General features: G+C 45.0%; 1 protein-coding gene across 2 annotated transcripts in view; it reads left to right on the plus strand.

Annotated features, from left to right (window-relative positions):
* ano1a (anoctamin 1, calcium activated chloride channel a) overlaps positions 1-14,102 on the plus strand; it is a 183,746-nt gene that overhangs the window by 79,888 nt on the left and 89,756 nt on the right. For both annotated transcript variants that reach the window (XM_055649204.1, XM_055649203.1), the window contains exon 7: positions 661-715. In XM_055649204.1, coding sequence (XP_055505179.1) covers positions 661-715 — 55 coding nt within the window. The remainder of the gene's footprint in view (positions 1-660; positions 716-14,102) is intronic.

Below are 14,102 nucleotides of genomic sequence, written 5' to 3' on the forward strand. Positions count from 1 at the left end.
CCCAAGTCAAAAAAAAAAAAATCAAACTCGTGGTAAGCACGGAGAATGAACGTAGCGGGTACGTCGGAGCTTGGGGACGTCTCTTAGCGCTAACGGCAGACTCGTGAAGATTTTTCAACATGTTGAAAAATGTCCACGAGAGCCCCAAGTACCGACGAGTGGCCATTACCGTAAATCTCTGAGTTCGAATCGGGGCAAACTCGGGAGAGCTCTTGGAATGAACTCGTACCGTGGGACAGGGGGTTAACATTGAGTTTCACTGCCTTGAAGATGGTGCAGTTTACACATAACATTGGAGTGAGAAGGAGCTTGATGCATGATTATTCTGTAATAAAATGGAAAAGCAGCAGCATGAATTAATAATTATTTATAATAACGCCTTGTATTTTATCTAAATTTGTTTATTAAAATAATATTCAAGTTCCTGCTTGGTACCATAATTCCATGACTGCTGTTGCAATTTTGGGCTGTGATCTTGTCATTTTCTCCGATTGAATTGAATACTTTGTCACATGTGACAAGTTCCCGTGAAATTCTTTGCTTGCGTTCCCAAGGTATGCAAACAGACGCTACGTAAAGGGTGCTTTACGAAGGGTTCACACGCCGGCTCATCCTTTGTCTACTCCTTTTGCTTATTTCAATAACTTTTTCTTCCTTTAGGTTCGATCTTTCAGATAAGGACAACTTTTTCAGCAGCACCACAAGAAGCACAATAGTGAGTATTGAAACTTGTTGGTACGCTTATTTGGTCAATAATGTACAAACTGTTTCCATTGATTATAGTTTCAATTAAAAAATGACCACATTTATCGCTGTGAAGCGTGGCCTATAATATTTGAAATATTTTAATAATCTAAGTGATTCTCTATTTATGTCACTCCACATCAAAAACTGCAGATGCTTGACATCTGAAACCAAAACTGATTAATGCCAAGAGGGCTCAACAAGTCGGGCAGCATCTGTGGAGAGAAAAATGTTGACTGTTTTCTTAAATTCACAAGTGATGGGAGCAGAATAAGGTCATTCGGCCCATCAGGTCTACTCTGCCATTCAATCATCGCTGATCTATCTCTCCCTCCGAAACCCATTCTCCTGCCTTCTCCCCATAACCCCTGACACCCGCACTAATCGATTTTCCACCAATGCTGCCTGGTTTGCTGAGTTTTCCAAGCATTTTCCGCTTTGGTTTCTATGGGGTTGTTTCGAACTGTGTGGCAAAGTGAATGAACTGTAGATGTTTAACTGATAGAAACATAGAAACATAGAAATTAGGTGCAGGAGTAGGCCATTCGGCCCTTCGAACCTGCACCGCCATTCAATATGATCATGGCTGATCATCCAACTCTGTATCCCGTACCTGCCTTCTCTCCATACCCCCTGATCCCTTTAGCCACAAGGGCCACATCTAACTCCCTCTTAAATATAGCCAATGAACTGGCCTCAACTACCCTCTGTGGCAGAGAGTTCCAGAGATTCACCACTCTCTGTGTGAAAAAAGTTCTTCTCATCTCGGTTTTAAAGGATTTCCCCTTTATCCTTGAGCTGTGACCCCTTGTCCTGGACTTCCCTAACATAGGGAACAATCTTCCTGCATTCCTGATAATCCACAGTCAAAAGAAAAAAATGAAATGTTAAACTATTTTGCGATGGTTATTACAAATGAGCAGGAATTTTGTCCAAATTGGATAGTTTGTACTGTTGTTGTAGTTGTAAAGGCCCTGTTTTCTGTCTATACCAGGTTGGTTATTTGTGATTTGGCAGGAATCCTCTATGTGTGGCTTGGATGTGATTAAGGCTGGAGGTGGGTTTACAGAGAAAAACATGTGTAGGCCTCCCTCGGCAACGACTGACCATGGGTGATGCATCCTAGTTATTGGCTGCCTGCTCCAAACCTCGGCTAGAGCAGCGCCCCTTGTGGCTGAAGAGACCAATGCGGGAGTGACGGTCTCTGTTGCAAAGGTCACACTAGTGTGTGGTCTCTGGTCTGTTGAAGTTGCTGCACTCCTTTCTGTCGCTGCATTCATCAGTTTCTCTTCCCCCGTTTTGAGATGTTGGTTCGGGGTACCTCTCCACCTTGTGCGGTCAGCTGCAAGGCTCTCCCAGGACCCCATATCGAAATATATCTTGTCACAGTAACAAAGCTGTTGGATATGTGAAATGATCAAATCGCTGAAATAACTCAGCAGGTTCAGGCAAGGGGAGCATTTTGGTTCAACATCTATGCTCTTGCAGCACTTTCATAATCATAAGTAATGTAAAGAATCTTGAGAACAATTGTAAATCAACTAACTATATGGGGTGATATGTTCTAGGAGCAGAATGAGGCCATTCAGCCCATTAAGTCTACTCTGCCACTCAAGGCTGATCTATCTCTCTCTCTCTCTCTCCCAACCCCATTCTCCTGCCTTCTCCCCAAAACCACTGACACTCGTACCAATTAAGACTCTATCCATCTCTGCCTTAAAAATATCCATTGTTTTGGCCTCCACAGCCTTCTGTTTGAACACTATTGTCAAATCTCCAGCTACTAGCAATCTTTGTTTTAAAATGAAAGCTATAGAGATATCCAACTGTGCCAAGATAATTGTAGACACATGGAACTGCAAATGCTGGTTTACAAAAAAAAAAACGCAAAGTGCTGGAGTAACTCTGGAGAACGTGGATAGGTGACATGTAGGAAGGAACTGCAGGTGCTGGTTTAAACTGAAAATAGTCACAATGCTGGAAGTAACTCAGAGGGTCAGGCAGCATCTGTGGAGGAAAGGAATGGGTGAAGTTTCTGGTTGAGACCCCTCTCCGGACTGCTAAGCTAAACATTCCATGCATAACTATGTGCCCGTCTACAAGCTATGGATACACTGGTTATTGAAAGCCACTTGCACTGCCCTGTGTCGGCTGTATAAACTATTTGGGTTCAAGTTTTGAAGCATTCATTCCCATCCCTGAAACATCCATTCTTGAGGATTTACGGGATTTTTAAATGTTATTTGAACTGAGATGTGGCTTAAAACAACACAGCCCGCTGTCTGGACTCGATGTTGCTTCCTCTCTCGGTAGCATTAAACTGAGTGACATCTCTGGAGAAAAGGAATTGGTGACATTTCGGGTCTTGGGTCTTCTTCAGACTGGGGTTGGGACCCTGGTCTGAAGTTCAATGGGGGGGGGGTGTGGGGGGGTAAAGCACATTGTAAGAAAGTGAAAGGGTAATCATGTAATTGACCCCATAAGGGCACAAGGTGCTGCAGTTACTCAGCGGGTCAGGCAGCATCTCGGGAGAAGATGGATCGGTGACGTTCCAGAGTGGGACCCTTCTTCAGGCTCCTGACCCAAAACATCACCTGTCCATGTTCTCCAGAGATGCTGCCTGACCCGCTGAGTTACTCCAGCACTGTCTTCATTTGGGCCAAAGTACCTGTTTGGGAACCGGGAGGAAAGGATTAATCTGTGGAAAGTGTCTTCCTGGAACTTGTTTGTTACAACAGAGACCTGGCAAGAAGTAAAAATAGATGTCGGGCGTTTCCCGTTGGGCCCAGTCTCTGTGGGAAAACGGACCCGTGAGAGCTGGGCACATCAGGGTTGCAGCGGCAATATTGTTAGCATTATTATTGATTTGAAGAGCAAACATCCCCAATTGGACTTCCCATCTGAGACCGGATCAGGCTGATTAATAGTGGTGGCAACGGTGAACTGTTTAACTGGTTTAGTTTGGAGATAGTGTGGAAACAGGCCATTCAGCCCACTGAGTCCATGCCAGCCACGCGTGCACACACACGTGCACACACACACGTGCACACGCATAGTTTTTAAGGTAGAGATAGATATAATCTTGATTAGTACAGGTGTCAAAAGTTATGGGGAGAAGGCAGGCGAATGGGATTAAGAGTCTGAGATAAATCAGCCATGATTGAATGGTGGAGTAGTCTTGATGGGCCAAATGGCCTAATACTACTCCTATCCCTTATGGCCTTATACCAAGCCAATGAACCCACACAGCTGTACGTCTTTGGAGTGTGGAAGGAAACGGGAGCACCCAGAGAAAACCCACGGGGAGAATTTGCAAACTCCGTACAGACAGCATTCGTAGTCGGGATCGAACACGGGTCCCTGGCGCTGAAAGGCGGGAAAGATACTGTTGCGCCACTGTGCTGCGAATTAGAAGAAGGATGTCATTTTCTTCGATGTCTGGTCCGGCTAAGTTCAAGGCACAGCGGTCGTGATGTTTTTGGGACCAGTTCAACAGCTGCTTAGGCATGCGGGAAGGAAATTTGATGACCTACCAACAACTGCAATGTTGGTCATTCACTTGACACAGAAACGGGCGTAGTGAAGTGGGGGCAAAAGAGAGACTTGAGGATGAAGGAAAACTAACGTTGAACCAAGATAGTATTGGAAGGTGGAGGGCAGAACTGTGCTTCGAATTGTAAAGAGAATCTGAGAAAAGACAAGGATTTTGATTCCGTTTTAGTTTATTGTCACGTGTACCGAGGTACAGTGAAAAACTTTTGTTGCATGCTAACTAATCAGTGGAAAGACAATACATGATTACAATTGAGCCACTCACAGTGTACAGGTACATGAGCAGGGAATTGTCTAATAACATTTAGTGCAAGGTAAAACCAGTAAAGTCCGATCAAGGATAGTCCAAGGGTCACCAATGAGGTAGATAGTAGTTCAGGACTGCTCTCTGGTTGTGGTGGGATGGTTCAGTTGCCTGATAACAGCCGGGAAGAAACTGTCCCTGGATCGGGAGGTGTGTGTTGTCACGCTTCTGTACCTTTTGCCCGATGGGAGCGGGGAGAAGAGGGAGTGGCCGGGGTGTGACTGGTCCTTGATTATGCTGCTGGCCTTGCTGAGGCAGCATGAGATATAATTGGAGTCGGTGGAAGGAAGATTGGTCTGTGTGATGGTCTGGCTTGCATCCACAATTAGCTGGAATTTCCTGTGGTTTTGGATTTGCAATAACAAAGACAATTGGATGGCCATTTCATCACTCCCTCATGGTTCTACCCTCTTGGTTATTTTCATTCCAGTGAAGGTCTTTTATGCATCCTCCAATGCCTCTGGATTATTTTATCGTATGCTGTACTGTATATCATGTGCCTACTATGGTCTATTTGTTTTGCAAGCTCCCTGATCCAATCGGATATTACATATAAATGATAAAAGATAGGGTAGACAAAAGTGCTGGAGAAACTCGGCGGGTGCAGCAGCATCTATGGAGCGAAGAAAACGGGCAACGTTTCGGGCCAAAACCCTTCTGCAGGCTGCACCCACTGAGATTCTCCAGCACTTTTGTCTACCTTCAATTTTCCAGCATCTGCAGTTCCTTCTTAAACAATGCTAAAAGATAGATCAGATATACATAAATACCATTTATCCCATCTCAAGTACAATTGATAGAGCAAAAGGGAAGACACAGAGTGCGGAATATAATTCTCAGCATTGTAGCGCATCAGAGATAGACTGAAGGAGGGTCTCGACCCGAAATGTCCCCCATTCCATCTCTCCAGCGATGCTGCCTGTCCTGCTGAGTTACTCCAGCGTTTTGTCTTTATCTTCGGTTTAAACCAGTATCTGCAGTTCCTCCCTACACTGTAGTAGCTTGATTGTAATTGTGTATTGTCTTTCCGCTGACTGGATAGCACACAACATTTTGTGTCCATCTTCAGCTTGAAGCAGCTTTCTACACATTGTACTGCAACAGTTCTAGAGACAACGTCCCTATATCAGCAATAGGGTAGCAGTGAATAGGACAGTTTCATGGGCTGTTGGGAGGTCCATTCAGAAGCCTTATAATAACAGAGGGGAAGAACCTGTTCCTGAGTCTTGGTGTACAAGGAACTGCAAATACTGGAATCACGATCAAAACATCAAAGTGCTGGAGGAACTCGGCAGGTCAGGCAGCATCCGTGGAGGGTAATGGGTAGTCGACACTTCAGATCAGGACCTTTCTTCCGAAGCCATGAAGTCTTTCCTTCCACAGGTGCAGCCAGACCGGCCAAGTTCTTCCAGCACATGCATTTTGCTCGTGTTTTGTGGGGCTTCAGGATCAGTTGCCTCAGTCAACTCCTTGAGTAAAATTGGCAACAGTAGAATGATTAAACAAGTGTCAAATTAGTTTAAAATTGATAATGGGTAACTGTTTAGATCCACAGATTCAACATTCGTCGAGGTGAGGGACTGTTGGTGAAATTTAAGAGTTCAAAATTACTTCAATTGCTCCAATGATTTAAGTTAGTAATATCATGTGTGCCAGTTCCTAATTAAATGAAAATTGATTTAGTGGCGGCACGGTGGTGCAGCAGTAGAGTTGCTGCCTTACAGCGCCTGAAACCCAGGTTCAATCCTGACTGCGGGTGCTGCCTGTACGGAGTTTGTACATTCTTCCCGTGACCTGTGTGGGTTTTCTCCGGGATCTCTGGCTTCCTCCCACACTCGAGGTGTACAGGTTTGTCGGTTAATTGGCTTTGGTATAAATTGTAAATTGTCCCTTGTGTGTGTGTGTGTGTGTGTAGGAGAGCGTTTGTGTGCGGGGATTGCTAGTTAGTACGGACTCGGTGGGCCGAAGGGTCTGTTTCGGTGCTGTATCTCTGAATGAAACTGAGATTGTGCAGGAAGTTATGTTGAATTTGTCAACAACATGAGAGTAAACTTCCTTGTTGTGGAAAGAAAACATTTTGAGTTTCCCTAAATTGCTTAGTAACTCATTGGTACTGTTGTTAATTCACATTCCTGCTGAGATTGGTGCTTACATGCTTGGCTCTGCTGTTCCCATTTCACTGATGATGGAATCTATTAATAAACTGTTTGGTTAAACCTTACGGATGGGTTTTCGAGTCAATAAAAGACCGTGTGTACATAAATGCAGCTCGTTCAAGATAAAGATAAACTATTTTGGGTCTTGTATTTACAACTCGCTGGTTATTGCTCTCTGGATATGTAAACTTTCAGGATAGAACAAATAATTCTGATACGTCCTTTCCTCCTAATTTGTACCCACCAGTAAGTAACATAGACAGCAGGTGCAGGAGTAGGCCATTCGGCCCTTGGAGCCAGCACCGCCATGCAAAGTGATCATCCAAAATCAGTACCCCGTTCCTGCTTTTTTCCCCATATCCCTCGATTCCGTTATCCCTAAGAGATACATTTAACTCTCTTGAAAACATCCAATGAATTGGCCTCCACTGCCTTCTGTGGCAGAGAATTCCACAGATTCAGTAGTTTTATGTCTGTTACAGAAAAGTAATACAAATATTATGTAAGTTTACAAGGGGTTTGAATCCTGCCTGATTCCATGGCAACAAGTCTCCTGCTGTGTCACTGTGCCACCCCTAAATAGGAACTGGCACACATGATATTGTTACCACATCCAGAGAGCAGAGGTTCATTGATGAACCTTGGACTATCCTTGTTAGGAATTTGCTGGGCTTTAGCTTGCACGAAACGTTATTCCCTTATCATGTATCTAGACACTGTAATAGACCCAACAGCGGGGCAGGCAGCATCTCTGGAGAGAAGGAATGGGTGAAATTTTGGGTCTGAAGCAGGGTCTCGACCCAAAAAATCATCCATTCCTTCTCTCCAGAGATGCTGCCTGTCCTGCTGAGTTACTCCAGTTTTTTGTGTTTAAACCAGCATCTGCAGTTCCTACACTGTAATAGCTTGATTGTAATGGTGTATTGTCTGCTGACTGGATAGCACACAACAAAAGGTGTCTGAAGAAAGGTCTCCACCCAAACCGTCACCTATTCCTGTTCTCTGGGGATGCTGCCTGTCCCGCTAAATTACTCCAGAACTCCATGTCCTAGAAGCTTTCTTGTTTTTTTACGATCACTGCAATGCTTGCAAAGAATGACTCTGGTTCTAGCCCTTTCTGTGAGTTAATCTTTAAAGTAGTTGCCGTACAATTAATTTGATATTGCACGTTTAAATGCTGATCGTAAATGTGAAAAAAAATATTTTGTGGAGTTTAGTTTAGAGAAACAGAGTGGAAACAGACTCTTCAGCGCACCGAGTCCTTACTGACCAGCGATCCCCGCACATTATCACCACCCTACACACACACACACACACCAGGGTCAATTTTACATGTATACCAAGCCAGTTAACCTACAAACCTGTACATATTTGGAGTGTGGGAGGAAACTGAAGATCTATGAGAAAACACACGGGGAGAACATACAAACTCCGCACAGAAAACACCCCTAGTCAGGACCGAACCCGGGTCTCTGGCGCTGAAAGGCAGCAAATCTATCGCTGCGCCACTGTGCTGCTCTGTAAACAAATAATTGCCCCTAGTGTGTAGGGAGTGGATGCGAAAGTGGAATAACATAGAACTGGTGTAAATCTTAACATAAACATCAACAAGTGGGAGAAAGGAGAGTAGAGGGAAGTGATGCTGTTGCAGTGAGATGGTTCTGGTCACTTCATTATAAACTAAAATACTAATCATAACAAGGAATTGCAGATGCTGCTTTATACCAAGGTTAGGCACAAATGCTGGAGCAACTCAGTGGCTCAGGCAGCATCTCTGGAGAACATGGAATGGTGACATTTCAGGTCTGGATCCTTCTGATGAAACTAACAATAGTTCTAGCAATAGTCAGGCAGAATCTGTATTTGTACGGTTTTGTGCAGTTTTATTCCTCTACATCGGAGGTTGCCTGACCTGAGTATTTCCAGCATTCTTATTTTGTTTCAGAATCTGTGGATTTCTGTTTTCTTTTCCCATTCTGAGTGGCCAGTGAGTAGAACGGGTATTACCATAACCAGCACCAGAGACCCGGGTTCGATCCTGACCACGAGTGCTTGTCTGTAAGGAGATTGTACGTTCTCCCCGTGACCTGCGTGGGCTTTCTCCAGGTGCCCCGGTTTCCTCCCACACTCCATGTTTGTAGGTTAATTGCCGTCTGTGAATTGTAATTTGTCCCTAGTGTTGTCAGATGGTGCTGGCATGCGGGGTGATCGCTGGTCGGCGTGGACTCGTTGGGCCGCGGGGCCGTGTTTCCGCGCTGTATCTCTAAAGTCCAAAGAGTGCCTTGCAGCTCAAGACACCACTGTGTCTCATTATCTCAGCGTGAGCATTAATTAACGAGGTGTAATTGTTTCTCATTGAGCATGTGGGAATTGACCTGGGGCACCATTTTCCACCTGTATACAATAACTCCTTTGAAGGACTTGCTTGCTTGTTCAGCTGCTAAATGAAGACCAGCCGGTTGGGCTGGTGTCATCATTACCAGCCGGTTGTTTGCCTCATTCGCTTTCTGGTAAATACACTCCAGTGGGTTAGGCGGTACCTTGAGATTGTCACAATGCTGCTGGGTCAGACTCAGTTTTGATTGAGCCCAGCTAATGAGTCTCAGAAGGTGGACCGATTAAGATATGATGGCTGCAATCCAAGGTGATGCTTTCAATCTAGGATATCTCAAAGCGGTCAATAATGAGATAAGTGACGAAGGCCTTTGTCGTCCCCGATCAACTGGGCTCTAACCACTTGCATTCATTTTCCAGACATACGGTGATAAGTACATGTGTCGGGGATTATGGGGAGAAGGCGGGAGAATGGGCTTAGGAGGGAGAGATAGATCAGCTATGGTTGAATGGCAGAGTAGGCTTGATGGGCCAAATGGCCTAATTCTGCTCCTATCGATTATGACCTTGCGACGCTTTATTTACTTGTGGACAAGGTGAGCAACACAGTACAGTTACTGTACTTGCTCTGAAATCCCACTCGCAACTCTCAGCTTTCGTGCAGATTTTGACCCTTGAAATTGTGCGCACTTTCTAGTTTCTTGTCATCCATCATAATTTGTGCTCTGTCTCTCCGTTGAGTTGCTCCACCGCTCTGTATCTCCACCAGAACGTATAAACGTATATGACGAAGGGACCTGACCCAAAAGTCGCCTACCCATGTAATCCAGAGATGCTGCCTGACCCGCTGAGATACTCCAGTCTAGTTTTTAGTTTAGAGATACAATGCGGAAACAGGCCCTTCGGCCCACCGAGTCCACGCCGACCAGCGATCCCCATGCACTAGCACTGTCCTACACAATTTACAATTTTTCCAAAGCCAAATTAACCTACAAACCAGTACGTCTTTTGAATGTGGGAAGAAACCGGAGCACCTGGAGAAAACCCACGTGGTCACTGGGCGAATAATAATACAATTTGTTTAATGGCGCCTTTCAAGACACTCAAGGTCACCTTGCAACACATAATCTCAGTAACAAACATACAATAAGCAACAAACAATAGCACAACGGGTTAAGCTTGATATAAAATAAGATGCAGTTGTTGCAGTTAAAATGAGTAAGCTAGTTTAAAAAGATGTGTCTTAAGAGCGGTTTTGACTTCAGTCATGGAGTCCAGTATGCGGATGTGAGGGGGTAGTTATTCCAAAGTTTAGGTGCAGAGTGGGAGAAGGTGCTGGCACCCATTGTGCAGAGGTTGATGAGTGGTAGTGCCAGTAGACCACGGGGAGCGAGCGTGAGTCTGCAGGACGTCTGTGAGATAAACTGGGGAAAGGTTACGAAGCACTTTAAATGTTAATAATACAATTTTAAAGTTAATCCTTTGTGACACAGGGACCCAGTCGGCAGGGGTGGGACATGATCAGTGGACTTGTGATAATCCGCGCTGCAGAGTTCTGGATGAGTTGAAGCTGATGTATAATCTTGTTGGGGATGCCTGCCAGGGTGGCATTGCAGTAGTCAATGTGTGATGTGACCAAGGCATTGACTAGAACTTCCGTGGAGTGTTGTGTTAAAGCGGGGCGTAGTCTGGAGATGTTTCGTAGATGGAAAAAGGCAATCCGGGAGACATTGTTTATATGACTGGAGAAAGAAGGGGTACTCTCCAAATTAACACCAATGCTCTTTTCAGTCTGAAGAAGGGTTTCAGTCCAAAACGTTGCCTATTTCCTCTGCTCCATAAATGCTGCTGCACCCGCTGAGTTTCTCCAGCAATTTTCTCTACCAAGGCTATTAACCTGTGTAGAGACTGGTATGAAGGCTTCAGCGATGGGGAGTGAATGGGGAGTGTAGATCTCAAGCGTAGCTCAGTTTTACTACTGTTGAGCTTTAGGTAGTTGTTTGTCCTCCATATCTGTGTATCATGAGACGGGCAGTGAGAGTACTGGAGGGGACAGTAGAAGTGGCACGCTGGTGTACAAACTCTGTACAGACAGCACCCATTGTCAGAATCAATCCCGGGTCTCTGGCGCTGTGAGGCAGCAACTCTACTGCTGTGCCACCCTGTCTGCTGAAGAGTTGAACCTTCCTCACAAGGGGCAGTGAATGGTACACCTGGCCTCAGCAGAGAATTCCACAAACTCGCACCTCTCTGTGAGAAAAAGTGTTTCCTCATCTCCATTCTAAATTGCTTACCCCTTATTGTGATAGAATCTTATAGAAACTTACAAAATTCTTAAGGGGTTGGACAGGCTAGATGCAGAAAGATTGCTCCCGATGTTGGGGAAGTCCAGGACAAGGGGTCACAGCTTAAGGATAAGGGGGAAATCCTTTAAAACTGAGATGAGAAGAACGTTTTTCACACAGAGTGGTGAATCTCTGGAACTCTCTGCCACAGAGGGTAGTTGAGGCCAGTTCATTGGCTATATTTAAGAGGGAGTTAGATGTGGCCCTTGTGGCTAAAGGGATCAGAGGGTATGGAGAGAAGGCAGGTACGGGATACTGAGTTGGATGATCAGCCATGATCATATTGAATGGTGGTGCAGGCTCGAAGGGCCGAATGGCCTACTCCTGCACCTAATTTCTATGTTATTCTTAAACTGTGGCACCTGGTTCTGTACTTCCCCCGACATCGGGAAGATGTTTCCTGCCACTAGCGTGTCCAAACCCTTAATCTTATATGTTTCAGTGAGATTCCCTCTCATCCTTCTAAACTCCAGAGAAAACAAGCCTTTAACTTTGACCTTTTTGAACTGAAAGATCTGACCATTCGTCGCATTACCTTGCACTAAATGTTATTCCCTTATCACATATGCTGTTATCGGCTCGATCTTAATCATGTATTGTCTTTCCGCTGACTGGATAGCACGCGACAAAAGCATTTCACTGTACACGTGGCTAAAATGAACTGAACTGAAGTCCACACAGTAATTGTTTTTAGGTACACAAAAATGCTGGAGAAACTCAGCGGGTGCAGCAGCATCTATGCTGCTGCACCCGCTGAGTTTCTCCAGCATTTTTGTGTACCTTCGATTTTCCAGCATTTGCAGTTCCTTCTTAAACACAGTAATTGTTTTTAGTATTCTGCTTCTGATTGAATAGATCTTGCTCTTATCCTGACAACAGATTGAAACTCAATGCCTAATTAAATGGTCGGACATCATTTCGCTGCCTTGCACACTTCTGTAATGTATGTGTCCTGAAGATGCGCCCTGCTCCCTCAAGGCCGTTCCTTCTCAATTACATTTCTCTTCCATGTAAATTTCCTTGCCCTCCTTTCAAGGCAACATATACCTCAGTCACCCTAGGGCCCACTCAGTTCATGGCAAAGAGAAGCATGCGTGCACTTCATGCAGGGCTTCACATGGTCTCTGCTCAGTGGGGCATCTCAGAAGTGCCGTCTCTGAAATGTAGCGATCATTTAGAGCGCAGCACGCTCCTATAAACAGCAATATGTCGCGATCAAATTATCTCTGGTGTTGATAGAAGGATAAACGATGGCCTGGGTAACGCAATATCCTTTCTGCTCTCCAAAGCAATGCCTTCTCTTGACTGACGGCTTGCATGTTAAGTTTCATTATGAAAGCCAACGCAGTGCTCCTTTGTCATTAGAGTCTCAAATGTGTTGTTCTGTTTTTTGATGAGCTATAATCCCTGGAGTAAGGCTTGATTTGACCCAGTGGGGTGAGACTCGAACAAGCGTACTTCTGAGTCAGCTGCTAACTGACCCTAACCTAACCTGGAGGCAAAGTCATCAATTGTCCGTTTTCTCTTCTCCCCCCCCCCCCCCCCTCCCCCCACAAATATTAGTCCATTTTCCCAGCAGTTTTGTCAATGGCCTTGGATTGAAATGTTTCTCTGTTGGAGGGGAGGGAAGATAGATGCAAAAAGCTGGAGATACTCAGCGGGACAGGCAGCATCTCTGGAGAGAAGGAAAGGCTGATGTTTTGGGTCGAGACCCTTCTTTAGACTGAGAGTCGGGGGAAACTGAAACGAGAGGTATAGAGCGATGGAGAACTTTATTTTTGAGATTGCTTGAAAGGTCATCCATGTTTCTGTGTCTTTTCACAGCCAGAACTTGAAACGCACAGCAAATATTGTTCCCATATTGGGTGTGGGGGAATAAAATGAGCTGGATGAGTGTTTGTGGCATTTTGTGTCACCATTACTGATGCAAGTGTTTTATACCCACTCCAATCATTTAACTGGAATTAACTCTCGCAACTAGCGGAGGTGAGATTTGAACTTGTGTAACGGGTACATCGATGCTGCTGCTGCTGCTCCAGCATCAACATAGGTGGCTCCATTAATGGCATTCCATTAATTGCAACAATTTGAATGAAATTCGCTAACTCCATAGTAAGGAGGCACTAGCACTGCAGAAGCTGCAAGGATTCTAAGTGCTGGAGTAACTCAGCAGGTCAAGCAGCCTCTGTGGAGAACATGGGTAGGTCGAGACCCTTTTGTCAGAACTGAAACATCACCTAACCATGTTCTCAGAGATGTTGCCTGAACTGCTGAGTTACTCCAGCACTTTGTGGCCTTTTATGTCTTAACCAGCATCTGCAGTTGAAAAATGTGTTTCTGCAGATGCAAGAGTCGGGAGACTAATTCCACAGGAACTCAATGGGTTGAGCGACATCTGTGGAAGGGAAAATAAATGTTGATGTTTTGGGTTGAGATCCTGCATCAATTATTGGTGAATCCACAAAGTTTTACAAAGTTCTTTTAAAGAGGGGAATCAGCTGTGTTTGTCTGATCTGGTCTTTGTGACTTCAGCCCAACATTGGGGTCGAGTCTTGTCTGCTGTGTGTGTGTGTGTGTGCGCAGATATTCCAGCAATGTATCAAGCCAGCACAGGCTTAGATGGAAAGGCCTTGTAGCCTTATGAAGCCTCTAGTGTATTCATAAGAT

The sequence above is a fragment of the Leucoraja erinacea genome, chromosome 18 (assembly GCF_028641065.1).
Source record: "Leucoraja erinacea ecotype New England chromosome 18, Leri_hhj_1, whole genome shotgun sequence".
NCBI classification, from domain to species: domain Eukaryota; kingdom Metazoa; phylum Chordata; class Chondrichthyes; order Rajiformes; family Rajidae; genus Leucoraja; species Leucoraja erinaceus.